We start from the raw sequence: 26,693 nt of genomic DNA, 5'->3' as shown, positions 1-26,693 counted from the left end.
ATTAACGGTTAGTTGTTTTTGAAGAGCACTGGGACTTATTAATAGGTTCACAGAACACTGAAGGCAGTACATTCTAGGTTTATCAACACTACAGCATATTAAAACCTACAGGTAATGGCAAATCAACATGCAACATTAATAAGACACTCCTGGTTGCAGAGCAACATATAGTATTGAGCACTACACATTAGTATCGAAGAACAAGGCTTCAATCAAGAGGATGGTGCGAGGCATATTTATTGAAATGCTGCCGAGTAGGAGGAAAAACGAAAACAATCGAAACAAACTAGGCTTTTGTTTCACTGGAGCAAAGAATATAGATCATAGAATCCCTACAGTTTGGAAACAGGCCCTTCGGCCCATCAAGTCGTAGTAAATTGTTAATGTGAGTGAAAGCTGGCACAATGTAAACTAAAACCCTGTTTTTCTAATAGTTAGGAATCTGGAATGAAGTACCACAAATACATTTCTTTTGTAAGTTGCAAAGGGAAGGAACAAACTCAAAAAGTGACCGTAAACATCAAGCAGGCTGCTTTGCCCTGGATAATGTCAAGCTTTTTGAGTGTTGTTGGAGCTGCACTCATCCAAGTGAGTGGACAGAATTCCATATCACTCCTGACTTCTATCTTGTAGAAGATGGACAAACTTTGGTAAGTCAGGTGCCGAGTTACTCACTGCAACATTCCTAGTCACAGACCTGTTCTTGTAGCCAATAGCAACCTCTGGTCAATGACATGCCCCAGAGTATTGATAAATAAGTGGGGTATCCATTGATGGGGTGAATATCAAAGGGTGATTGGTTAGATTCACTCTTGGTAGAGATGGCCAATGCCTGGCACTTGTGTGGTTCAATGGTTCTTGCCACTCATCAGCCTAAGGCTGGATATTGTCCAGGTCTTCCAGGGATGCCTAACTTGAAGAAGTTACCCTCCTCCCTCCGGACCAACCTCAGGGCCTCCCAACCTATCTTCTCTATCCATCTTCGGTCTGCCTCCCCTTCTCTCCCTATTTATTTCAGAACCCTCTCCCCATACCCCTCTCTGATGAAGGGTCTAGGCCCGAAATGTCAGCTTTTGTACTCCTGTGTTCATCCAGCTTCACACTTTGTCCAGGTCTCGTTACTTTTGTCTTTTCATTTGGGAGCTGAATGCAAGTGTCCTCTTGCAAATTTGCCAGGGCCTCATTTTCACTGAATTGAATGATTTATTATCACTTGTATTTAACAGCAAATAATACAGTAAAATAGTGAAAAGCTTCAACTGTCATCACAATCTGGTGCTATTTTGAATATCTTAAGAATAGAGAGTAAAAAGATTTAACTGAAAGAGAGTGTCTTTATTATCCATGATGAATCAGCTCACCAGCAACACCACCACCTCCCTCCCTACCCCACCGCTGCCTGCGCCAGACCCACCAACATTAAGAGTCGTCACTCTTTAGGCAGCACCTCTTTGCCGCTGGGCCCACTTCGCTGACAAAATCTCATGCTGAACCCACACTTTCCCCACAACCAGGAGTCTCCAACTCTGCAGCTGCCACCATGTCAACAAAGAATCCCTGCTCTGGACCTACTGCAAACGCACCCAGCACTAAACAGTGCTATTCTGCGGACCTGAATCACAATAGTAAGAGTTGAACTCAAGCTTGCTGACATTCTGCAGAAAATAAAGCTATGATCCAAAATTTCTCAGGTGTTCACTGGTGAATGGTGATTTGCCAGTTAACAGTAAGGTTCTGTGACTGACTTGAGTGTTTTGGTCTAGAATAAGCTAATGATCAAGATTCTTGCATAATCAACTTTGCATGTGGACATTGGGAATGATCGAATATCACAACCACGCTTAAGATCTCTTTTCTCTCTATCTGCGCCCACTGTCAACAGAAAAAAAAGGGAGGTGGGGAGAAAAGTAATCAAATTAAACGAACTGAATCAAAAAGGAAGAGACAGCCCTGTTTTTGTCTACCATGCATCTCGATGATCACTTCCTCTTTTCCCATTCCCTTCAGCACCAGCCTCTTGCCAATTCAGAAAGTCAGTATAAAACTGTTACAGCAAATTAAGCAGAAATCATTCCAGTTTAAAGCGGTATATAAAATACACCATGGGAATACACTATCATGCATAAAATCATAAATCTGTGTAGTTTACATACACAAATAGTAATATGGGAAGGTTATGCTTACCTGGTTCCTGTTACTCTTTTGTAATTATCTTTGGAATAAACAGCCAAGATGCTCACCCCTGAACCTATGTTGACCAGCAACATTGGGTAAGGGTTATCAAGGCAATATGGTTTTTTCTGGCACTGGTCAGGGTCAGTGGGATTTTCAAAATAGTAGCACTCAGACTGACCATTGAACCCAATAGAATCAATGTAGAGAAGGCCTTGGATTAAACAGTCCAACTCATCTAGTTTGAGGAGCTGTAGGTCAGCCATCTGGAAAACAGGAGTAATTAAATAAACAGCAGATTAACAAATACCCATCTGAATGTCATTTGGCCCAAAGAACAGTAGAAACCTCAATACTGTAATAAATATTACCTTAGACTTAGATTGTATTTTTTTTAAACAAAGGAATTATTCTACACAAAACGCATGATAGGCCAACATATTTTATCCTTATTAACTTGAAAAGTAATCTACAAAGGATAACCACATCTTATCGTTGGTAATACAAAGAGAGTAACAGTTCACATTTGGATTGACACATCTATTTCCCTGTTACAGCCAGTTTCAAAACATTTAAAATCAAAATAAATTTGTAACTTCTAGATTGGAGGCAGTTTAAAAAAAACTGCTCAATAACAAGATTTTGCAAGATACAGAAGGAAGCTTTGACAATCAGATTTCAGACCCCTACCACAGTGATGGCACCACATAATGAGGAGTTTGGGTTGGGTATTTATAGATAACGTAGCTCAGGATCCAAATTGGGTCCTTTTTTCCCCACCATGGACATAAATGGTTTATACCAAGGCTTAATGATAACAATGTACAAGCTTGTTAATAATACCTCATTAGAGACATGGCAAATTAGAAAAAAATGCAAAGCACAGTAACCAGCTGGTAATTAGCAGCAGGCACACTGATCCAAAATGCAAATCAGCATACAGAAATGGGAATTGGGATGAAAACAGTGAAAGAAAATATATTCTAAATGACAACGTATATTTACAAATCACATTCCATGCAAGTAAATCTTCCAAGATTCTTCACAGAAGCATTAGAAAAACAAAAACAATGCTGAAGCTCGCAAGGAAAGTGAGTTAAAGTAATTAAAAGAGGGGATTCTAGAGCTTGGGGCCAAGGCAGCTGGAGGCATAATCACCAGAAAGCAAAGATTAAAATCTGGGATGAACCGACCCGCATGAGGAGTGCGGATAGCTGTAAGAAATTACAAAAAGAGAGAGTCAAAGCCATGGGAAGACTTGAAGGGCAGGAAGTGTGTTTTAGGATCAAGACATTGCTTGACCAGGATAAAGTCAACAAGCACAACTTCAAGTTAACACAAAGGCTGCAGAGCTTTTGATCATTTTAAGGTAGAGATAAGAATGTGAGAAACAAGCTCAGAGTGCACTGCAATAACAGTGTAGAAATAGCAAAGTCATGATTGATGCTTTCAGCAGGGGAGTCAAAACAGGGCCAAACCTCTAATGTAGTCAATTAATAGGGAGGTATCGGAATGCTGACAGATATATACAGAAAAAACACTAGATTATTTAACTAAGGAAACAAAGTTAAATTTCTACCTTAAGTTGATTACATTATGGTTGCGCTATTGCCCAAATGCAAAACAAATATTAGCACTGTGGAAAGGTATACTAGAATGTAGTTGCCCAAGAATGAGTTCAAAAAATTCAAATAATTTCTAATACCCCAGTGACAGTAATAGAGTCTTTAATAGTCTGCTCAACAAATCATTTGTTGCATTTACTCAGAAGAATTTGGTTGCTCAACTATGACATACCATTCTGAAATCATCTTCAAATTTGTAGGCACCACCTCCTGTTGCACACATAGTAGTATGCAAACTAGAGAAATTTTTATCTCTACCCATTTGAATGAATTTAGGCATGGAATGTGTTGGAAAGCGGATAAAATGCAAGATCCCCTTGCGTCCACACATGGTCAAGTTCTTCAGCTCCAGGTGTACATCCCGAATTCCTGTTTTTCCATAAGCTATGTTAGAGGTAAGGTACTTTCTAATGCTTTTCAGATTCTCCACTTCCTCCTGTTCTTCTTCAGCAGTGATATCCTTTGGCTCAAAATACACGAGTTTGACAAGTGTTCCACCAATATCCATCCCAAACCAAGGGAATGCTAGGATGAAAACAAAATAAATTATTTTAACAAGCGTAGCTGTATGTTATTGGTTTAAATACACTGTGACCAGCAGAAGACATTTAGAATTTGAATTTTCACATTTTAACTGATTGATGCAAACAAATGTAGCGTTTTCATTAAACAGAAACCAGTGCTTGAAGCTTCAGGGTCACAAGTAGAGAAAGATTTTTGTCTCCTTCTCTGCTCCTTAAAATTTGCCTGGATTACCTCAACCTTCTTTCTACTCATATTAAATTGGTATGAAATGGACCATGTTCTCTGCATGTTCAACCTTCCCCATTCAAATGGCTCAGCAGCCAGTGAAAGCTTTCTGATTGCTCTATACCCAGGTTGGTACAATAAAGAGGAAACATATCATCTTGAAATCACAACTGCAGCCAGAAAACCATCAGTATCCTGAACCCTACCAAATCACAACAGTTTTCCCAAGGTCTTGGTAAAATGTGTCATTAGACCAACAGAGGTGCAGTTAATGTTCCAAGACTCTAGATTTGAATCCCATTTTGGCAAATAATGTCAGTGCATTCAAGAGAAACCTGGGAATTAAATCTAACAATGACCATGAAAGCAATGTATAAATGCTGGAAATCCCATCTATGTGCTATGCAATTCCAAACTTGCAATGTGGTTGGCACTTAATCGACTTCTGAAATGGCCTAGCAAGCCAGAGTTGCATCAACTGCTTGTAAAGTCTTAAAGCATTTCAATTGGACAGATTATGTACCATCAGCTATTTTAACAGGAATGAAAACAGCAAACTCTGCCCGAGACAATGCAAATATTCCTCACTAATTTGGAGGTGGTGGAGGAGGAGGAGGACACCACCATCATTACCCTGTCCCATTACGTCCTGGTCCACCAGCAGGTCAGGCATAGTAAAGGCGCAAGGACAGTGGCATATAGTCAGGAGTGAGTTGCTATGTGAGCACACAGCATTGACCCTGGACCCCATTAAGATCTGTTGCCTCATGTGCACAGATCATCACATACTGACACTCACCTCAACTGATGAATCAGTATTCCTCCTAATTGAGTACCACATGGAGCATGCACTGAGGATGGCAGGAGCACAAAGAATGTACTCTGGATGGGGATTCCAATGCCTACCAAGAATGGTTTGGCAGCACCATACTGCCCAACTGGTCGAGTCCTAAAAGAAGCAAGGCTAGGTCTGTGTCAGGTGAAGGAGCCAAAAGAGGGAACAAAACAATTAGCTCATTCTCACCAATCTGCCTGCCACAGATGCATCAACCATACCAGTACTAGCAAAGGTGACAATAGTACCGTCCTTTTGGAGATGCATCATTCCTTCACATTGAGAATATCCTACATAGTGCTGAGTGGGACAAATAGCAGGTTACATGTGATAGTTTTCCAACAGGAGGAAATCAAGACCAGGCAGCTATGAGGCACTGCAGACAATCATCACGGTTGTACCTAATCCAGAACCTTATGGTCTAGCAAACCCCACAGTCTACCATTATGCTCATGCAAGGACATCAACCCTGGTCCAAAGGGAACTGCAGGAGGGCCTGCAAGCTGCAGCACTGGACATAACCAAGTGAATTGTTAACCTATTAAAGCTACAAATTAAGGACGACTTACATACCAACCACCAGAAGCAACAAGTGACAGGCAGAGTTATCAATACCAACTAACAGATCAGGTTGGGCTCTGCAGGCCTGCCATATCCAGGTCATGAATGATTGTAAACAAGGCAACACACTGGAGGGGGCTCTACAAACATGTCCATCCTCATTAATGGGGGAGCTAAGCAAATCAGTGCAAAAAGGCAAACCTGATGCATTTGCATCCTTCTTCAGCCAGAAGGGCTGAGCGAATGATCTCATATGATCCCCTCCCATGGTCCCCAGTAACACAAGTGCCATCCTCAGCTAATTCAATTCACTTCTTGTAATATCAAGAAATGGTTGAAGGCATGAGATACTGCAAATGCTATGGGCCCTGACAACATTCTGGAAATAGTAATGAAAATGTATACTGCAAAACTAGCCACAATAGCTTAGCTGTTCAAGTACAATTACAGCACTGGCATCTATGTGACAAGGTGGCAAATTGCCTATACAATGTCTGTACACAAAAAGCAGAACAAATCCAACCAGGCCAATTACTGTCCTAGTCTGCTCTTGATCATCAAGAAAGTGAAAAAAAAGGTGTCAAGGTAACAAGCAACATTTGCTTAGCAGAACCAGCTCACTGACACTCAATTTGGGGTCTGCCAGTGCCACACAACTCGTGACAGCCTGGGTTCAACCAGGGATACAACAGCTGAATTTCAGAGGAGAGGGGAGGTCAGGCAGAGTGACTGGAGGGGGAGGTGATGTGGGGAGAAGAATTCCTCAGTTGCTTGGAATTGTGTGCACAGCTGGCACCAAAAAAGAAAGATGGCTGTGGTTATATAAAGATAGTCATTTCAGCTTTAAGGCCTCTCTGCAGGAGTTCCTCACGGTGTAGCATCCTACACCAACTATCTTCCATTTCTCCAAACACCTACCCTCCATCATAAGGTCACAAGTAGGGGTATTTGTTAATAATTACACAATGTTCAGGAACATCCACAACTCCTCAAATACTGAAACAATCCATGACCAAATGTTGGAAATCTGGACAATATCCAGGTTTATGCTGAAGTGTGGCAAGTGACATTCTTGCCAGAGTGTCACCTCCAACAAGACAGAATCTTATAGTCCAATGACCCTATCATTACTGGATCCCCACTAACATTGCAGGGTTTACTACTAACCAGAAACTAGCCATATTAATACAAGAGCAGGTCAGCAGCTCAGACTTCTGCAGCAAATAACTCACTACCTGACTCCCCAAAGTCTGTCCACAATCTATTGGTCAGGAGTATGTTGGAATACTCAATTTGCCTGATTGAGTGCAGCTCTAATTCTCAAGAAGATTGACATCATGAAGTCTAAGCAGGCAATTTGGCAGGCGCCATAATCACAAATATTCACTCCCTCCACCAATGCTCAGCAACAGATGTGTACTCTGCAGAAATTCATCAAGGTTTCTTAGACATCACCTCCCAAACCCACAACCACTACCACCTAGAATGTCAAGGGCTTCCACATGGGATCACCAATATGTCCAAGTTCCCCTCCAAGCAACTCCAACTTGACTTGGAAATACACTGCTGCTCCAAAATCCTGGAATGCCACCCCTCCGCCCTAGCAGCATTGCGGGTGTGCTTACAAGATTGGATTGCAGCAGCTCCTGAAGGCAGGTCACTACCTGCTTTTGAGGGGCAATTAGGGGTGCAGAGTAAATGCTGGCTCACTTAGTGACACCAAGATCCCATGAATGAATAAAAACAACAGCTCTCCTATACAGCTGAGCTACCTTAGATGCACTGGACCTGGGTCTGGCTGCAATCCCCACACGAACTACACACATTGGTAAATACCAATCGGAAAACTAGACACATTCAGAAAAATCCTACACTGCCTACTTGTTGGTCCTCGTCTGTCTGGTAGTCACTGATCCCCTCTCTGCCTGTATACGCTTGCAGGATGACCACCTCTTGAAGTCTGCTGTCTAAATAGTATGTCGACTTGACTGTGCATTGAAGTGACACCAGCTATTGTTGAATCTTCCTGGATACAGTTGCCCTGGGGATTTCACACTTTGAATGTGATGACCTGTAATAATGCGAGCCAATTTTCTTTTGGCTGCAGCCTAAATCCAGAGTCCTAGTTAGTTCTGGAGCAAATAGAAATATGATGATCTTAAAAAGACAACTTCTTAATGTCTTTAAGTGTATCTAATTTACACTAATGGTATAAATTTAGTATAAACAGCCTGTAAAGAACCAAATTCAGTTAAGTGAACCTCTGTACTTTGAGTGGAGAGTTGTTCTATGTCAATAACTTTTACTTGCACAAAAGCTATCACTTTCAGGGAGTGATTTGTTTATATTGTGAATCACAGCACAGTTGGCTGGTGGACATTCAGACCATGAACTCACTAAGGTCAATGCATTCTTATCTGGAACATCAAGAACAAAGGTTTTTTGGACAACACCACATATTGCTGTCAAGGGATTCAATCATACATCTAAAGATACATGCAACCACATTAAATTTTTAAAGGCAGAACAACCAAAGTGAACGTCCTTGGAAAGTCTCAAACTTCCAACAGACACTGTCAGCGGTTAGGAGTAAGACTGTAAATGGATTTTATGTTTTAATTCACCTTTAAACTTAGGAGTCAATCCTGAAAGGAAGTTATGCCATTTTCTTAAATTCATTCATGAGATGAGGGCATTGCTGACGAGGCAGCATTTACTGCCAATCCCTAATTGTCCAGAGGGCAGTTTAGAGTCAACCACATTGCTGTGGATCTAGAGTCACAAGTAGGCCAGACCAGGTAAGCATGGCAGTTTCCTTCCCTAAACGACATTAATGAACCAGATGGGCTTTTCTGACAATTGACAATGGGTTCATGGTCATCATTAGATTCTTAATTCCAGATATTTTATTCAATTCAATTTTTCAATTTCCATCTGCTGTGGCAGGATTCGAACCTGGGTCCCCAGAACATTATCCGGGTCTCTGGATTAACGGTCCAGTGACAATACCGCTAGGCCATTGCCTCCCCTGTTTGAATTATTGACTCTTGATGTGAGGAACACAGATCAGGCAGCATCAGAGGAGTAGGAAAGTTGACATTTCAGGTCAGGACCCTTCTTCAGAACTGTGGGGGGGGGGGGAGAGAAGAAGAGAGCTGGGAAATAAATACAGGGAGGAGGGGTGGGGCAAGGGGAAAGTAGGTTGGATGGTGATGATAGGTGGATGTAGGTGGGGGAAGTAGTGATTGGTCAGTGGGAAGGGTGGAGAGGATACAAGGAAAGATGACGGACAAGTTGTGTCATGTCAAAGAAGTGAGAATAAGGAGGGGGATTGGGTGTGGGATAGGGCTCCGGGCTGGGGAGATTTTAAAACTGGTGGATTCTATGTTCAGATCATTGGGCTGTAGGCTCCCAAGGTGGAATGAAGTGTTGTTTCTCCACTTTGCATGGCTTCACTGTGGCACTGGAGATGTTGTCGATTATCGCATACAGATCGCACATGTTCTACGAAACGGCCCCCAAATCTGCACAGATTTCCTTCTTTCGCACCCTATCTGTGCCCTATATAATTTTGTACATCTGAATCATGTCTCCCTCAGTCTCCCCTGCTCCAAGGAAAACAACTCCAGTCTACCCAATTCCTGTTCATAACCAGGTAATATCATGGTAAATGTTCTCTGTGCACTCTCCAGTGCAATCACATTCCTCCTAGAACGTGGACTTCAGAACTGCACACAATACTCCGGCTGTGGCCTAACAAACAATTTATACAGTTCCACCATTGCCCGCCCACTCAAACTCTATGCTTTGGCTAATAAAGGGAAACATCCCATGTGTCATCTTGACAATTTCACCTGTCCCATTACCAGGAGGGTCAGGTAGATACGAACACTAAAGGATCCTCTGTGTTTCCCAGGGTCCTACTAATCATCATGCATTCCCTTGCCCCAGTTGTCATGACCAAGTGTTATCACCTCAATTATCCAGACTGAATTCCACTTACCAATTATCCATCTGACCAGTCTATCTAAATCCTCCAGTAATCTAAGGCACCCCACTACTTACCAACCCAATCAATTTTTATATTGTCCATTAACTTATTCAATCTTCCTACGTTCAAGTCTAATTTCTTTATGCATGCCACACACAAAGGCCCCCACACAGATCCCATGGAAGCCCACTGAATAAAGGCTTCCAGACACAAACAATCCCCGGCCATCACCCGCTCCCTCCTGACATCCTGCTAATCCTGGATTCAATTAGCTAAGTTTCCTTGGATCCTGTTGTTTCTAACCTTGCCTACCACTCTCCCATGCAGGGCCTGATAAAAAAAAAAAGCCTAGCTAAAGTTCAAATAGATTACATCGAAGGCATTGCCCTTACATATGCACCTGGTCACGTCTGAAAAAACTGAAATCAGTTGGTCAGACAAAATCATTATGACTGTTCTTGATTAATCCCTGCCTTTCCAAATGCAAATTAATTCTGTATCTCAAAATTGCTTCCAATTAAATCCCCAGTGAAGTTAGATTAACTGGCCTGTAGTTTCCTGATTTAGCCTTTTCTCTCTTCTTGAACAACAGTACCACACTGGCCTAACTCTAGCACCTGTCTGGTGGGCAGAAAGGAATTGAAAATTTTTTTCAGCACCCCCATTTCTCCCGCACCTCACATACACTGCGCCTCGTCCAAGACCTACCTACTTTTTAAGCATGCCAGACTGTTAAAACAAACCCCGCTTTTGTATATGCTGAATTTCTTAAGTACACCACAGTTCTCCCCAATTTCTACAAACACATCATCCCACTCACTAGCAAACACCGACACAAAGTATTCATTTAGAAACTTACTTACATCTGCTGGTTCCACACAATTACCATGGTTGTCTTTAATTGACCTTACTCTTTCCATAGTTATTCCTTTTCCCTTTATGAGTTTATAAACCAACATAGAATTTTTCTTTATTTTACTTGCCATTATTCTATCATAGTCTCTGTTTGCCATCCTAATTTCATTCAGTTTCTTCTTGCCTATTCTCTACTCTTCCAGGGCTTTTGTTCTGACCCCTCAGTATTACTAAGAGACTACTTTTTTCTCTCTATCCAATCATATAAATCCCTTGATATCCAGGGTTTACTGGGCATGTTGGTCCCAAGCTTTATCATCATTGGAAGATGTTGACCATGTACTCTCCCTATTTCCTTCTTGACTGCATCCCATTGTTCTGAAACAGATTTACCTAAAAATACCTGCTCCCAGTCCATTCTGGCTTAATCGTTTGATATTATTTGAAAGAAAATCAAAATCAGCCTTCGATTTAGAACTTCGATTTCAGGCCTATCCTGATCTTTTCCATAACAATTTTGAAACTGAGTTATGATCACTGTCTGCAATACGATATCCCACTGTAATTTCAACCACTTATCTAGCTTTATGACCTTAAGTCCAAGAGCACCCACCTCTCGTAATTTTTTTTATTTTTACGTGTTGGTTTAAACACTTCTCGGACACATTTTAAAAATTCTGCTCCTCTAAGCCTTTCACACTTTGACAAGCCCAGCTGATGATGAGGAAGTTGAGAATGTCAATTAAAATCCCCTTTACAATTCTCTGAAATTTGCCTACATATCTGTACTTCTATAGCTGTCAAACTGTTAGGAGGAATATAGTGCACACCTAGTAATGAGACTGTTTCTTTTTAGGTTTCACATTCTACCCAAATGGCTTCATTTAAGGAGTCTAAGATGTCAGCTTCCTTACCTGTTATTGCTTGCCTAATCAGTTTTGCCTCCTCTTTTACCTCCTTCCCTCTCTCATTTAAGAACCTATACCTTGGAATATAGAGCTGCCCCTCTTTCAACCATGCCTGTTTGTCAGACTCCTTGGATTCAAATAAACATTATCCAACCTTGCCAAACTCCCTTCTGCCTCAAGTAACCTTGAATTTCAATGCCTTCTGGCCTCATTCATCTTCCTCTGCTAAGTATCCTCTCAAGACCCAACCCCTCGCGTTGCAATTTGGTTAAAGACTGCCCAACAGGAGTAGCAAACATGCCCGCAAGTATGATGGCCTCATTTCAATTCAGGTGCCATCCATCTGCCTTGTACAAGATCCACAGCCCCTCGAAAACAGTCCTAATGTCTGGAAAATCCAAAGCCTTCCTCCTCCTCCACCAGCACTCCAGCCACACATTCGTATGGCCTATTCTCCTATTTCCATATTCACTAGCACATCATAAAGTCATACATCCCCTACAGCATGAAAGCAGGCTGCAAGGCCTCTCGAGTACACACTAACCGCCCACCCCCTCTCCAGAAGAGGATCGCACCCAGATCTGCCCCACACCCATGCACCCACACCCCCCAAATCTTGCATTTCCCGTGACTAATCCACCAGCCTGAACATCTCTGGGATCTATGGCTATGCTAAATTACCTAACCTACCTAACTTGCACAACTTTGGACTGTGGGAAGAAACCAGAGCACCCGATGGGGAGAATGAGCAAACTCCACACAGACAATCACCTGGTGGTGGAATTGAACCTCGGTCCCTAGCATTGTGAGACAGCAGTGCCAATGAGCCACCATGACGTTACGCAGCACTGGAAGTAATGCTGAAATTACTAGCTTGTCCGTCCTACTTTTTAAATTTACTTCTAACCTCCTTAAGTTTTGCTTGCAGGACCTTATCCCTTTTTCTACCAATGATGTTGTTACAAATATGTACCATAAACTGTCTATTCACTCTCTCGCTACAGAGTGCCCTGCAGCCAGTGACATCCTGACCCTGTGACCAGACAGGCAACCAATATTACCATGCAACCCACACTACTGTGGAGAATTGTGCTTGACAGGAATTTTGGGACTCATAACACCACTTGTATCCTATGTCCCTTCAAACAGTGATTGTGGAAATGCAGGAATGTAACAACGCTGGTCCAAACTGACAGAAAATTTGGAACATGGAACACCAATCCAACACAGCACAGAACCTATAACATTACAGTGCAAGATTGTGCAGTAATGTGCAATGGAATGTTCAGAAAATACTCAAGTAAAGAGAACCACATTCATTTGCTCAAACAGCTAACCAATTTAGAAACAAACCTTTCAAAGTTGGTCAACAACAGGAAGCAGTAGACCACACTGAACATCATCAATTCTGGGCAGGGAAACATTGAGAGATGGAATCAGTGAACCAAACTGAACAACCAATATCATGGAAGACTGTGGGAGGTCCTGATCAGGACATTTTAAATAACTCATTGGAACCCTATAATCATGTTTCTAAATACTGAAGTGTTATTTTGTTAAAATTATTTTCTGCATCCTCTACATGTAGTCTTTAAATATTCAAAGTGTTTCCTGATGCATAGCCATGTCTTTCCATTTATCATATTTTATTCAGATTTCATGTAGAATATTCTTTTACTCTCATCATTTGTAACACTACTAGTTATTTTCCATTCTGCATTGTCTGGAAGATGTCCTAGCTTGTATCTTGAATTCTTTTCAAATAAAAGATTGCATCAATTCTCAGACTTCCCGTTGTGTTTCCCTGCAATGAATTGCTCTGCATTGCACCAACTTCCAGAGGCAAATAACGTAATCATTCATTCAGCAGGTAAGACACCAGAAACAATGAAACAAACTAGTTAACCTGCTTGTGGTGGTACTGGTTGTCAGAGAAATATTGGAAGAAGTCCAATTTTTTCTTTGAATGATATCTAGATCTTTTACATCCAGACAGAGGTGTGGTTTCATGATCTTTCTGAAGAAAAACCCATCAATGCAATTTATTTTGGTAATGCTTGTGATTCAGAGTACAGTCTATTACCAACCACACGACTTGGGATAAACACCTTGGGCACTGTGCTTTAAAAGGCTTTGAAATCAATACTCGTCTACTTCATAGTCCAACTTCAACCAGAAATGGATTAAAAAACAAGATGATTTTAAACTCCATTTAATGACGAGATATAGAATATTTTTCCAAAATTATAAAAAATAAGCTCACCAGTCTTACCAGACTGTAGGGCTGCTCTCCCAGTAGAGACAGAAATGAAGTAGTGGTTTAACCCAAGGGTTACCAAGTGTCAGGAAAAGGAAAAAGGTCGAGAAAGACCTTTGCAATAACCTCAACCGGTGCAGGAACTGACCCCACATTATTGGTCTCGCACTGCATCCAACTAAGTCAGCTAACTAACACCTTTTTAGAAATTTATTTGGAAAGCACACTGAACAGTCAAAGCTGACATTATATAAAGCGCAAGCCAAAGCAATTTCTTTCAATACTATTATTCACTACATTTCTAAGCAATTAGGGTAAATGTTACAATGTCAAACTTGCAGAACAAGAAGTTCACACAGTTTCTAATGCCACAATGTGTTAAGGGTCTTAGATGGGGACCTTTCCCTACTGTAACTGTGCAGCATCTGCTCCAAGCTTAACGCATCTTTCAGTACTTAGTCCCAAACTTTGCAATACCCCAATCTGCAACATTCAAATACTCTTATAGCTCTTTGCTTGATGTACAGCTGATTTTGAGGCTAGCCATAAGGAAAACCACCTGCACTCTTGCTATAACAGAGATAATTGGACCGCTCATTTACAGACTTCAGGTTTGCTCTGTGCCATTTAGATTTCGGCATATGAACTATTTATGACCTTTTGAGGAAGCACATTTTAATTAGTTTGCTGCTTTCGGAACTGGTTAACCTTTGGATGATGGTTTTTAGGCTCAAAGATTCTCATACTTGCTCAACTCATTACCTTAGAAAAAGCTTTCTTGCTAGAGGCAGGGACCATCAATGGCAGGGCGTGGCATAGCTCAACAGCAAAATGAGTTAATGAACAAAACCTAATTTTACAACTTAGCTGTTGTGACAGTGCACAAATCTGTGTTTCTTACGGGTGGGCATCCCTGAATTTGTTAATGTTCTCTCAGTGCAAATAATATAGGTCCTTTGCAGTTGTGTGGGAGTTTGCAGTTATTCTGAAGTTTGTAATATTGTTGAACAACTTAAACAGGGAAATAAAGTGTAATGTTGCAGTAATCTATGGAAGATTGGGAAATACTGACCTAAAAAGCACAAGCTATGCGGAAATGTAGTGGGAAAACTAAAACTGCAGCCCCAGACACCAACATAAACGAAATGTTACTATGCTGCTTTATTGCCAATCAGTATGCATTATAAAAGCTGTATCATCGATCAACATGATACAAAATGAAAGTTTGAAATGAAAGCCTCAAGCCCTCAGTTTTCATACAAATTGCTCAGTCCGCACCTGCGTCCGTTGTTACCATTAGGAAACCACCAATGTTTATATGTAGACATTTAGTGATGTCTCAGCATGCCTATCAGAGCTACCATCACCATACTGTCCTACACCAGCAGTTTGTACTCTGATGTGTTAACTCTCACAGCCTTCTTTGTCTGGATAGTGTCTGATTAAAATGATTTTACTTCCCACTGCTAGGAAAATACGAGAAGAGCTGGAGACTAAGAATTTTATTTCTCGTGACCTCACCGGCTGCTTCTGACAATTTGGAAGATCTGTTGGCTTAATCAAAAAAGCTTTCCTAGAAGGTTCGGAACCAACGTCATCAGCTTTTCGAATCAGAAGACCTAGCTGAAGTGCTAACTTGACTTTAGCATTATGGTGACTTCAAACATTTTAACCAGCAAACAAGCAATGCAATACTGGTTGCAACCCTATCAAAACACTAAGCTGGCACAGCTATTTTTAAAATTAGAATTCAGATCTGATTAATACAAACAATTGCATGTGCCAGAAATTAATTGCAAGACTCAAGGTCAATTAAAATATGAAGACCATTGGTGGTGTGGTGACTTAGTGGTAATGCCACTAAACAAGTAACCCAGAGGGCCAGTCTAATGCTCTAGGGACTGTGGTGCAAATCCCACTTCAGATATGAACTCTGAATTCAACGAATAAATCTGGAATTAAAAGCTGGTCTAAAAATGACCATGAAACTATAGTCAATTATTGTAAAATCAATATGGCTCACTGTTGTCTTTTGAAAAATGTTTGAGGATTCTTAAACTTGTCTGTATGAGAGCAAAGGCAGCAGGGTAAACTGATCTTGGCACTGTAGTGCAAAAAGTCATTCAAGGGGGAGGGGAGTTAGGAAGGAGGAATGCAACGATAGCAGGAGACTTTACAATAAAGGAAACTGACACCGTTGTCTGCAGAAAAGAGAGAGTGTCTTATCTGCCTGCTGCCAGAGTTCAAGACATCTGCCCGGGGCTAGACAGCAGTCTGCAGCATGGTGCGGAAGATCCAGTCACAGTGGTCAGTGAAGTATCAATGACAAACAGAAGGAAGTGGTTCTGCATAAATCAGGATGAACAGCAGAGGGATCTGGGTGTCCTTATGTATAACCCACAAAAAGGTTAATATTAAAAAGGTACAGCAAATAATTAGGAAATTAATAGAATGCAATTCACGCACCGTATGGGTAATGGAGTTAAAGTAGGTTATGCTTCAGATACAGAGCGCATTGGTGAGACTGCATTCGAAGTATCGTATACCATATTACTCACTTTTAAGTGAGCAATGCAAGTAAGTAGGAAGTAGTTCAGAGAGCTTACTAGATTACTATCTGGAATGAGAGACAGGAGGAAAGGAGGATTGGACCTGTATCGACTGAAGTTTATGACAGCAAGAGGTGTTTGGATTTAAGTGTAGAAGATCCAGATGAACCTTAATCAGGTAGAAACGGACAGGGTGCTTCTTTTTAACGAGAGAATCTAGAAGTAGGGGTCTTTTTTTGGAAATCTTTTCCCAATAGATGGCAGAAGCAGAGTCTTCCTTCAGAGAATGATTGGTTGAATACCACTCAGAGGAAGCATAGGGAATCAAGGGAGTGCACATTGGATGAACAACTTCAGCGTTCATCAAGAATGACTCAGTAGCAACGCTGCTAACTAAGCTGGCTGAGCCCGAAAAAGGATACAGCTCCTAAATGGAGTCTGTGGCTAGTAAGGGAAACAAGAGGGAACAACCCACTTAGAATGGGGTGGACAAGGTTATCTGCTACAGATGTATCAATCGCTGATAATGAGAGGAGCAACCACCATACAGTCCTAATGGCGATGAAGTCCCAGATTCTTGATGAGGATACCCTCCATGTTGGATAGCACAACCATCATGCAAAATGGGAGAGACTTCGAACAGAACACAAAGCTGGGTATCCATGATGCAGCAAAACTGTACTCAGACGACCTGCAGCCTGACGGCCTAGAAAACCCCCTGCTTTACTATTACCACCATTACGCCAGGGAACCAATTTTGATTCAAAGAATGCCATTCCCGGAGCACAGCCAGGTATATTTTCAGCAACATAATGGAAAGCTGTCAAGCAGTATCTGCCATCTCCTCTTCAAGAATAATGTCAAAATATCTCTTGTATCTAACCAACAGGGCAGATATTCCTCAGTACTGTACTTTAACAATCTGTTTTTACAATCTGTTGTTCTTGCCACATTGCAATCTTATATCATAAGAAAAGATTGTTCAGGATCAAGATAGTGAAAAGTCATGGTTTGCAACCTTCAGCCAATGAGGAGTGAAGAGAGAGAGATGCAAAGCTTCACTTCAGTTGGTAGCACCGATTATACTTCTAGGAAAGCTAATGTGAACAAGCTTTGGATAGATTTTCTCAATTCCAGAGATGATTTTTGGAGCCAGGTTTCTCGATGTAGGCAAATTTTACGCATGCTGGAAATCAAACAGAATGCTGGAGAAACTGAACAGGTTTATCAATATCTGTGGAGAAAAAAAAAGAGTAACATTTCAATTCCTTATAACCCTCCTGCAGAACTGACTCAGACTTCAGAGCTCCAAGTTATGAAGAAGTCATACTAGACTTGAAACATTAACTCGGATTATCTCTCTCCATAAATACTGCAAGACCTGCTGAGTTTCTTCAGTATTCTGTTTGTTTCTAGATTTAGAACTGTATGTATTATTCTCAGATGAATAGTTCAAAATAATGTGTCTACAATGTCAAACCATTTTGCTCTAAATATATATAGGTTATGTCCAGACCCTGTCAAGATTACCCAATTTTTTTTTCCTTTTACAGTTCAAGACAGGATACCCCAAAACATTAAACTCCCAAGTGAGGAGAGACAAAGTGGCTCCCATGCTTTAATTAACCATTTTCTCAGATGGTCATATCAAGAAATTATAGTCAAAACCAGGATTTTGATCCAGTAACAGTGAATAAACAGTAATATATTTCTAAGATAGAATGAAAAGTGATTTGGAGAGGAACTTGTGGATATTTGTGATCCCACATATCTGCTACAGTTTGTTGGACAAGGGTACAGATAGCATGAACTGCTAAGAGGCTCGACAACAGACTGATGTGGGAATGGAAGTAGAATTATTCGATCTGCTAAGAGTTAAGATTGCAGGAAGTCAGTAACTGCTGTCTCTACCAAATTGAGACGAAACACTGATGTTTCATGGATAATTCAAAATAAGGAACAGACTTGTCAGAGACACCGGTGTATACAGCAAGCCAAGAAAATCCTTGATTTTCAGCAGGACTTCAAAGAATAACTCTGCATGAGGTACTGTACCCAATGTCAGGTGGCCTGATAAACTCGTTGAAAAGAGTTCCAACCTGGCCAGCTGCCACGTCTCCCAGGTAATAAGTTTGGGGTTACTTATAGAATCCGGGACAGTAATTGAGTTATCTCCAGTTACTAAAAGCATGTGATATTTATTAAAGCACTTAATAAGTTAATTGAGGTTTATAGCTCTCCAAGTGTTACTGCTGAACCTTTGTCTATGTATATACTGAGGGCTCTCAGAGACAGGCAACAAGTTGTCTTTCTATATGATCGAGGTCACGGATTTGGAGGGTGCTGTTTAAGGAGGCTTGATGAATTTCTGCAGTGAATCTGTACTCGCCGCTGATACTGCGCCAGAATGTGGAGGGATTGAATGTGTGGATTTGATGTCAATCAAGGGGCAGCTTTTCCCTGAATATGGTCAAGCTTCTTGAATGTTTAGCTTGCAGTAGCCAGCACTAAAAAGTGCTACATACCTTCCAAACAACAAGAACCCATCTGAAACTAAGTTAATGCATCACTTATTCAGATCACTTTAGTGCCAGTTCCCCATCACAAAAAGGACAATTGCCTGACTTATAAGACTGAATTTGCATGCGAGACTTGATGGCTACACCGTTGGCATATGAATGGGTAACACGTTCTTCCATGGAAGACTCAATGACGATACTGTTGAATAGTGCTGCCTTGTCAAACACCAGCAAACAAAAGCTACATTACACTGCATCTAAAACAGTAGTTAAATAACAAGCAGCATTTCAAGTGGAGTTATGTAATCAGTATTACTGTATACAGTTCATTTGTTCAGTAGCTCACTGGTAACATTGCTAAAAACTATAGCACATCTAGTCTTTTCACCATTCATTTTGGGTCAAAACCAGCACTCTTAGTAAATTAAATCTCTGCAATGACCTGCCCTTATACATCTGACCCAATAGTGAGCACTAGAAAGAAACAAAATGCTCTAAAATCAGCCATTTTTAAACCTCCATATTCACTGAATAAGGAAATTGATTATATTGCATTTTAAAATAATTTAACTGGTCACAGAGAGAGGAATAAATCACCAGATTTGCAAATTTTGAATTTTGTAAATATTGCTATTTTTCGAGCAGCACTCTTATTGCTGATGCACAGGGCACGTCTAATGAACTGGTAGTCAGCTGTACAAGCAACAAGCCAGAGTGATTCGACTGTTTCCAGCATTACCATTATGAACTGAAAATAAACAAGTCTAATGTTGAAATGAGAGTTTCAAATCAGCTACATCAAACCTGAGGTGCACAGAGGAAGTTTTAAAATTAATCACACCACCTTTAAATATCTCCAAATTCTCAGTTTCCTGGAAATTCTGCCAAGGAAACGAATCATTAAAGAAGGCTTTCATGAACACACTAGTTAGGAGAAGTGGGCTACTTGGCCCTTCAAGCCTTACAGCATTTGATGATATCATTGGTTATCTATTCTGCTCCAAATTTTACTGTCCCATCTACCTCGATCATCTTAGATTCTTGACAAGCAAGTGAATCAATCTCCACCTTAAAAAGTATTCAATGATCCACCCCCAAGTGGAGCATTCCTCAAACTCTTAATGCTCAAAAAATTTCTTCATCTTACATCATAAACAGGAGATCCCTAATTTTAGATATACTTGTCAAGACCATTGACTATCTTATAAACTTCAAATGAACTACCACTTGCTCTTCTGAACTCCAGTGAAAAGCCCAGCCTGTCAAATCTTTACTCAATCGACAAACCATTCAGATCAGGTAGAAGTCTAGTCAACCTCCTCTGATCCACCTCCAAATCATTTACACCTTTACTTAAATAAGGAAACCAAAGAAAAACTGAACACTGTGGTGTCAACAACGCCATGTCATAACTGAAATAGACTATTGTTAACTTAATATTGAATTCCTTTTGCAATAAAGGCTAGCATTACATTAGCCTTTCTGATTGCAAGCCTGTGCAAGTATAACAATGTATCATGCGCTAAAACTTCTAGATCCCTCTGCAACTAATGAATGCTGCAGTCATCCTCTGTTTAAGTAATACCCTGCTCTTTGATTCTTCCTGCCAAAGTGGCCAACTTCGTATCTAACATCGTACTCTAACTGCCAGATTTCCACACACTCACTGAATTTGCATGCAATCCTACCTTTTAGTAATCTACAAATGGAGTCACTCTGTCTTTAACCACATCTCAGTCACTGATAGAAGATGGAAGAGGTTCAGGCCCCAGAGATTTTTGTGGGACTCCACTGGTTACATCTTGTCAATCTGAAAAACCCATCCATGCATACTGCTTTCTGCTAGCCAGTCAAACTTCTATTCATACTAGCATGTTACCCCTTTACCAGCAGTTCCTAATTGCCCTTTCGTAGAATCTCGTCTAATGCCTTCAGGCAATCCCAATACGTTATATCAACTGGCTCCCCATTGGTTGAAGAATTTCCTTTGCAAAACACCATACTGACTCTTTGTGAAAGGCTTGAGATTTTCCCAAGTGCCCAGTTGTAACCTCTTTTGTGATCAATTCCAACATCTTCCCTTGCGGTAATTTCATTAAGTCACTGTCTTCTCATAACCTCAAAATTCATATTACTGTGATGTTCTGTATCCTTAATACAGAATCCAGAAACAAACTATTTAGTCATTTCATACAGTTTCCTTTTTACTAAAAATTAATTCCCCATTCTCGCCCTTCAGAGGGCTAATACTCTACTTACTTGTTTCCTTCGTGAATAGCTTCGGAAGCTCCTACCATTTGTTTTTTTTATAATTCTAGTTAGCTTCTTCTCATGATCTAACTTATTTGCCCCAATTAAACTCTCAGTCGTTCTTTACATTCTGACCAGTCAGCTGAACTTGTGAAATTATATATTTGTTTCCTCAGGTTTGATGCCATCCTTAGCTTCTTCAGTTAACCACGAAGGGCGGGTTCTCCCTTTGGAGTTTTTATTCTTAACAGGAATGTGCTTACTTTAATATTCAGAACTATCCCTTCCAATGTCTGCCACTATGTCTCTGCTGATCTCATAGCTAAATATCCCAGTTTACTTTAGTTAGCTCAGCTTTTATGCCCATATAATTGCCTTGATTTAAGTTTAAAATACTAATCTTGGACCCATTTTCCCTTTCAAATTTGGATGTAAAGTTCAATCACTTTATGATCACTACTATCTGGAAGTGCTTCTACACCTAGGTTATTAACATAAGATCAGCCATAATCATGTTAAATAGCAGGGCAAGCTCAAAGGGCTGAATTGCCTAATCCCGCTCCGATTTCCCCATGTTTTTATTTACGTCACAATACTAAGTCTAATATACCCTGCTCTTCAGTCTGTTCCAGAATATGCTACTCCAAAGAAACTTTAAAAGGTATTCAAAGTTCTCATTAAGTCTACAATCACCAAACAGATTTATCCAGTTCAGACTGATGAGTAAAATCACCCATGACTATTGCAGTCCCTTTATCACAAACAGCAATATTATTGCTTGTATAATTTCCCTTACATTGTGGTTATTATAAGAGGCATGGAATCACTCTCATATGTGACTACTTTCCCCCGATATTCCAAACTTCCTGACCCAAGGTCATCTCTAACAATTGCACCAATACCACATTTGATAAAGTGTGCTACCCCTCTGCTTTACTGTAGCTTCCTATCCTTTCTGAATGTCAGATACTGAAGAATCTAGAGAAACCAAACCTCTTCATCCTTTAAGTCTCTGAACTGACTATCAGATGATAAGTGTTCACTTCAATGTGCGCCATCATCTTAACTACTGGTGTACTCTTTTAGGTTACACTACAATCCACCAAATCTGCCTGTTCCTGCCACTCTCTCCATCTGTATTTTTCACCAGTATTTTTTTTTCCCCTCACTTAGAGTCTATAGGCTGATTGGTTGCAATTACTTGTAACTGTAACCCCATGTAATTAAAAGCCTTCTCTAGTTCCCTACTTATGGTCACCCATAAGCCCACCAGTCTCAGCATGGTTCAGGTGTAGATCATGCCATCAATGAAGATCTCAGTTCTCCAAGTACTGGCATCAATGCCCCATAAACCAGAACCCACTTCTCCTAAACCAATCTTTTAAGTCATATAGTCATTTCACTAATTTTATTCATCCAGTGCCAATTTGCACGTGGCTCAGGCAACAATCCAAAGATTAGCACCTTGGAGGTCGGCTTTCAATTTAGCACCTACCTTCTCAGCTGAACCTCCCTCCTAATTCTACGTATGTCATTGGCAGCAGTGTGATCCACCAACTGGATCCTCCCTTTTCCACTGCAAGTTATTCTCCTCAATAGGGAAACTATCTATCACAAATCCTGACACTGGGCAGACAACATTGTCTGAATTTATACTCTTGGCTGCAGAGAACAATATCAATATCCCTTACTATACTGTTCTCCTATCACCATATCTCTTCTTACTCCTCACTTATGAATGGCTTCCTGTACCATGATCAGTTAGCTCATAGACCCTGACAGCCCTTACTCTCATCAAAACAAGCTAAGAAAACCTCAGTCCTGCTGGACAGAGGCAAAGACAGACTCCTGCCCTCTGGATCCCCTTACTTGCATCATCTACAGTCACACACCACCCTGGTCCTGGCTATTTTTCAAACCATGTACTAAGGAGAGACACCACCTCCTGGAATAAGTGCCCAGGCAACTTCACCTCTCTCTGATATGCTATGATGACTGCAGTTCAAAAGCTTCTGCAGCCACAAGCACAAACTGCAAAAAAGTGTTCGGAGGGTCACTGGACCCGAAACATTAACACTGAACTTTTTTCTTCACAGATGCTGACAGACCTGCCGAGCTTTTCCTGCAACTTCTGTTTTTGTTCCTGCAAATGTGTTTGCCTGGATTGCACCAGCATCCAGAAACTTCCACATTCTGCAATCATAGCACATCGCCTGCGCTGCCAACTTCAATCTGCATGCTTCACAATTGCTAATCAATTATCAATTGTAACACAGAATAGGTCATTTGATCTATCAAGTCCACTCCAAAATTCAGTAGCTGATCTAATTATTAGATTGATACAAGCAGAAAACACCCTTTGGCCCACTGAGTCTGCACCAACATAACTACCAATAAAAGTGCGCTAACTCCAATTTCCTGCATTTGTCCCATATCCTTGACCTGTCATAATATTTGAAGTACTCATCCAAATACCTTTTAAAGGTTGTAAGGTTTGCAGCCTCCATTACCTTTCCAGGCAGTGCATTCCAGACTCTCACCACCCGCAGAATTGAAAACATTTTTTTTCCCCAAACTCCCCTCAATCTCCTGTCCCTTAGCTTAAAAGGTATGCCCTCTCATGATTAACACCTCAACCATGGGGAACAGCTGTTCTCTATTCACCCTATTCATACCCCTCAATCATGTTCCCCATCAGTCTTCTCTGCTCTAAAGAGAACAATTCAAGCTTATCTAGTCTCTCCTTATAGTTCAATTTCTTCATCCCAGGCAAACATCCTGGTAAGGCTCCTATGTGCCCACTATAGTGCTCATATCCTTCCTGCACTGGTATGAACAGGGCTGCTCAGAGTCTCCAGTTGTGGCCTGACCAATGCTCTGGACAACTCCACGATAACATCTTTGTTCTTGTACTCTCTGCCATGACTGATTAAAGCATGTCCCAAATGCCTTAACTAGCCTATTCCCACGCTTAAGTCCTACCATTCCTGTCTAATTCCCACAATCCTTGATTCTCTATTAGAAAACTGCCTATCTCGGCCTTGACCTAAAGACCTAGCCTCAACAAAACTCTGGTTAAAAATAAAAATTCCACATATTCAGTACCTTCAAAAGAATTCTCCGAATTTCTGTCCTAAATGGGCACTCTCCCCCAAGGTAAAATAACCTTTCTGCATCTACCTTGTCAAGCCCACTAAAAATCTTGTATGCTTTACAAGATCTCCTCCCACTCCACTAAACTCCAACAAGTACAAAAAAATTCTACTCAACCTCTCATCAGAAAATCCTTCTATCCACCATATCATTGTGCTTCACGAGCCTATGCTCCCCACTTCCTCCAGAGTTTCTTCCTTGCTGAAGAGTGTTTAAGGCATTTTCCGCAGCCTTAGTTATACAATTCTTCAGAACACTTTCAAAACAGTTTAGCAGTGCCATTAACCTGACAAAATAACACTGATAAAACTTAGCTCTTAATACCACCGTTTCATGATTTACTTGTACTTCTGAATAAAGGTAGAAGTCAAATGCCGAAGGCTGACTAAACAGTAGAAAAAGCATCTTCAAACTCCCCCCACAGCGCCTTTTACTAATTACAGTCAACCTTAAAGCAGCTCTTTCCCCATCATGTACCAAATTTCCAGGTACTCACTTAGCCACTCTCTCATTCAGGCATAAGCTCCTTTGCATTCACTGTACTTACTCACTGACTGTGCATATTTGAATAACATTTCTTGTAGAACCCTGATATAGATTAGCTTCCACGGCTAAGAGTATCAAGTGACTGATCAATAACTGCCACTATCAGCAGATACTTGCTTAACTAAGATTCTTAACTTAAAGTCTGTTAATTCTAGGCCAGAATCTGATTCTTAATCCAAAACTGAATTTGAGATTTAACAACTAAATTCCCACCTTGAACCAAAATTTTCAGATGCACTCACTTGACACCTGCCTCACTCAGGCAAAGTCTATCATAATGACCACACTCCCTTAATCTTGAAGGCAATCAGCCTGGAATTTCCTGGAAAAATTATATCTCTGCAACACTGGATACATTTTCCAGTGCAACATGGACATTATGCCATAATGGAGGCTAGTGGTATTATTAGACTATTAATCTAGAGATCAGATAATATGCCGATGAGCTGGGTTCAAATTCCATTATCTACCATGCAGAACTTGAATCCAATAAAAATCTGGAATTAAGGATCTAATAACACCCACAAACCTGGTGTCAATCGTCAGAAAAACTCATCTGGTTCAAAAATGTCCTTACCCAGGCTGACCTACTTGTGACTCAAGAGCTGAGAGCTTAAACTATTGATTCCTAACTCTTAAATGCCTTCTGAACACTTAGGCATGAGCAATAAAAATGCTGGCCTAATCACGTCCACAACTTATGAATGAATTTTATAAAGTATGAGTTATGCCTCACCCTTAATTTTCTGGGATTCTTGTGGCACTGAAAAAGTTGGATTATAACTTTGCATCAACACCACCGCCCAAGTCTTCTTTGATGCATGCGAGAACACAAGTGGGTTTGTGAATTTTTTTCTTATTACAGTGACTTACAACAAAACTATAACAGCACAGGTGAATGCATCCAAAAGCATGATTATAAACAATGTCTGTATTTTCTTGATCTCGGTTTCAGACAAGGATTAAGTATAAAACAAACTTCATTGCTTGCTGTGCAAAATAGAGAGCATTGTTAAAAGTTGACAGAGACAGAGTGAAATTCTTTTAGGCTTGCTATTGGACCTGCACATTAGAAAGACAAGTAGCGTGCATCAGAATCCAAGGAGTCAAGTTTCATCTCAAATTGGGCCTTGTGCCCACTCTAAATTGCAGCAGGGCAAGCTGATCATGGAAATGATTGACATTAACTTAAGGAGCACTGAAATAAAAACGAGGGCTGCAGTGCATGCAAAGCCATAGCAAATATTGTGGCTTTATTGCATTTGCATGCCAAATGATTAATTTGAACAACGTAAGCTTAGATTATGGTGCACAAAACCATAATTTTAGTTTGAATTAGTCAGTTAGTCACATTAGCCTATTAGTCTCAGACTTTTGTTATGGAGGCTAAGGGTACATCAATTGCAATGTTTCCACAGACAAATATTCACTACTGCTGAACCAGATGTCCACATTTAGTCAGTTTGTGATTTGCTGTAATTTAGCACCTCTCATATTCAAAACAATGCACTCTTCAGTTCATTGAAAGCACTCAAGCAGATCAAAGCTCTATTAAAAGTGGCAAGACTATAGAACATAGAGCAATACAGCTCAGAACAGGCCGTTCGGCTCAATGTTGCACCGACCTGTGAACTAATCTAAGCCCATCCCCCTACACGATCTCATCATCATCCATCTGCTTATCTAAGGACTGTTTAAATGCCCCTAATGTGGCTGAGTTAA

The 26,693-nt window shown here is 40.7% G+C and overlaps 1 protein-coding gene and 1 long non-coding RNA gene across 6 annotated transcripts in view; one reads left to right on the top strand and one right to left on the bottom strand.

The window, feature by feature from the left end:
- The window catches only part of LOC125461669 (uncharacterized), a 105,736-nt gene extending 92,455 nt beyond the window's left edge, over positions 1–13,281 (top strand). For both annotated transcript variants that reach the window (XR_009446983.1, XR_007249529.1), the window contains exon 3: positions 12,702–13,281. This is a non-coding gene — a long non-coding RNA (uncharacterized LOC125461669). The remainder of the gene's footprint in view (positions 1–12,701) is intronic.
- The window catches only part of LOC125461668 (pantothenate kinase 1), a 62,383-nt gene that overhangs the window by 20,954 nt on the left and 14,736 nt on the right, over positions 1–26,693 (bottom strand). For all 4 annotated transcript variants that reach the window (XM_048550613.2, XM_048550614.2, XM_048550617.1 and 1 more), the window contains exons 2-3: positions 3,970–4,322; positions 2,185–2,438 (exon numbers count right to left, since the gene is read on the bottom strand). In XM_048550613.2, the coding sequence (XP_048406570.1) occupies positions 2,185–2,438; positions 3,970–4,322 (607 nt within the window). The remainder of the gene's footprint in view (positions 1–2,184; positions 2,439–3,969; positions 4,323–26,693) is intronic.

The sequence above is a fragment of the Stegostoma tigrinum genome, chromosome 20 (assembly GCF_030684315.1).
Source record: "Stegostoma tigrinum isolate sSteTig4 chromosome 20, sSteTig4.hap1, whole genome shotgun sequence".
Lineage (NCBI taxonomy): Eukaryota > Metazoa > Chordata > Chondrichthyes > Orectolobiformes > Stegostomatidae > Stegostoma > Stegostoma tigrinum.
The sequence above is the reverse complement of the archived record's forward strand: the minus strand, read 5'-3'. Positions and strand labels throughout refer to the sequence as shown.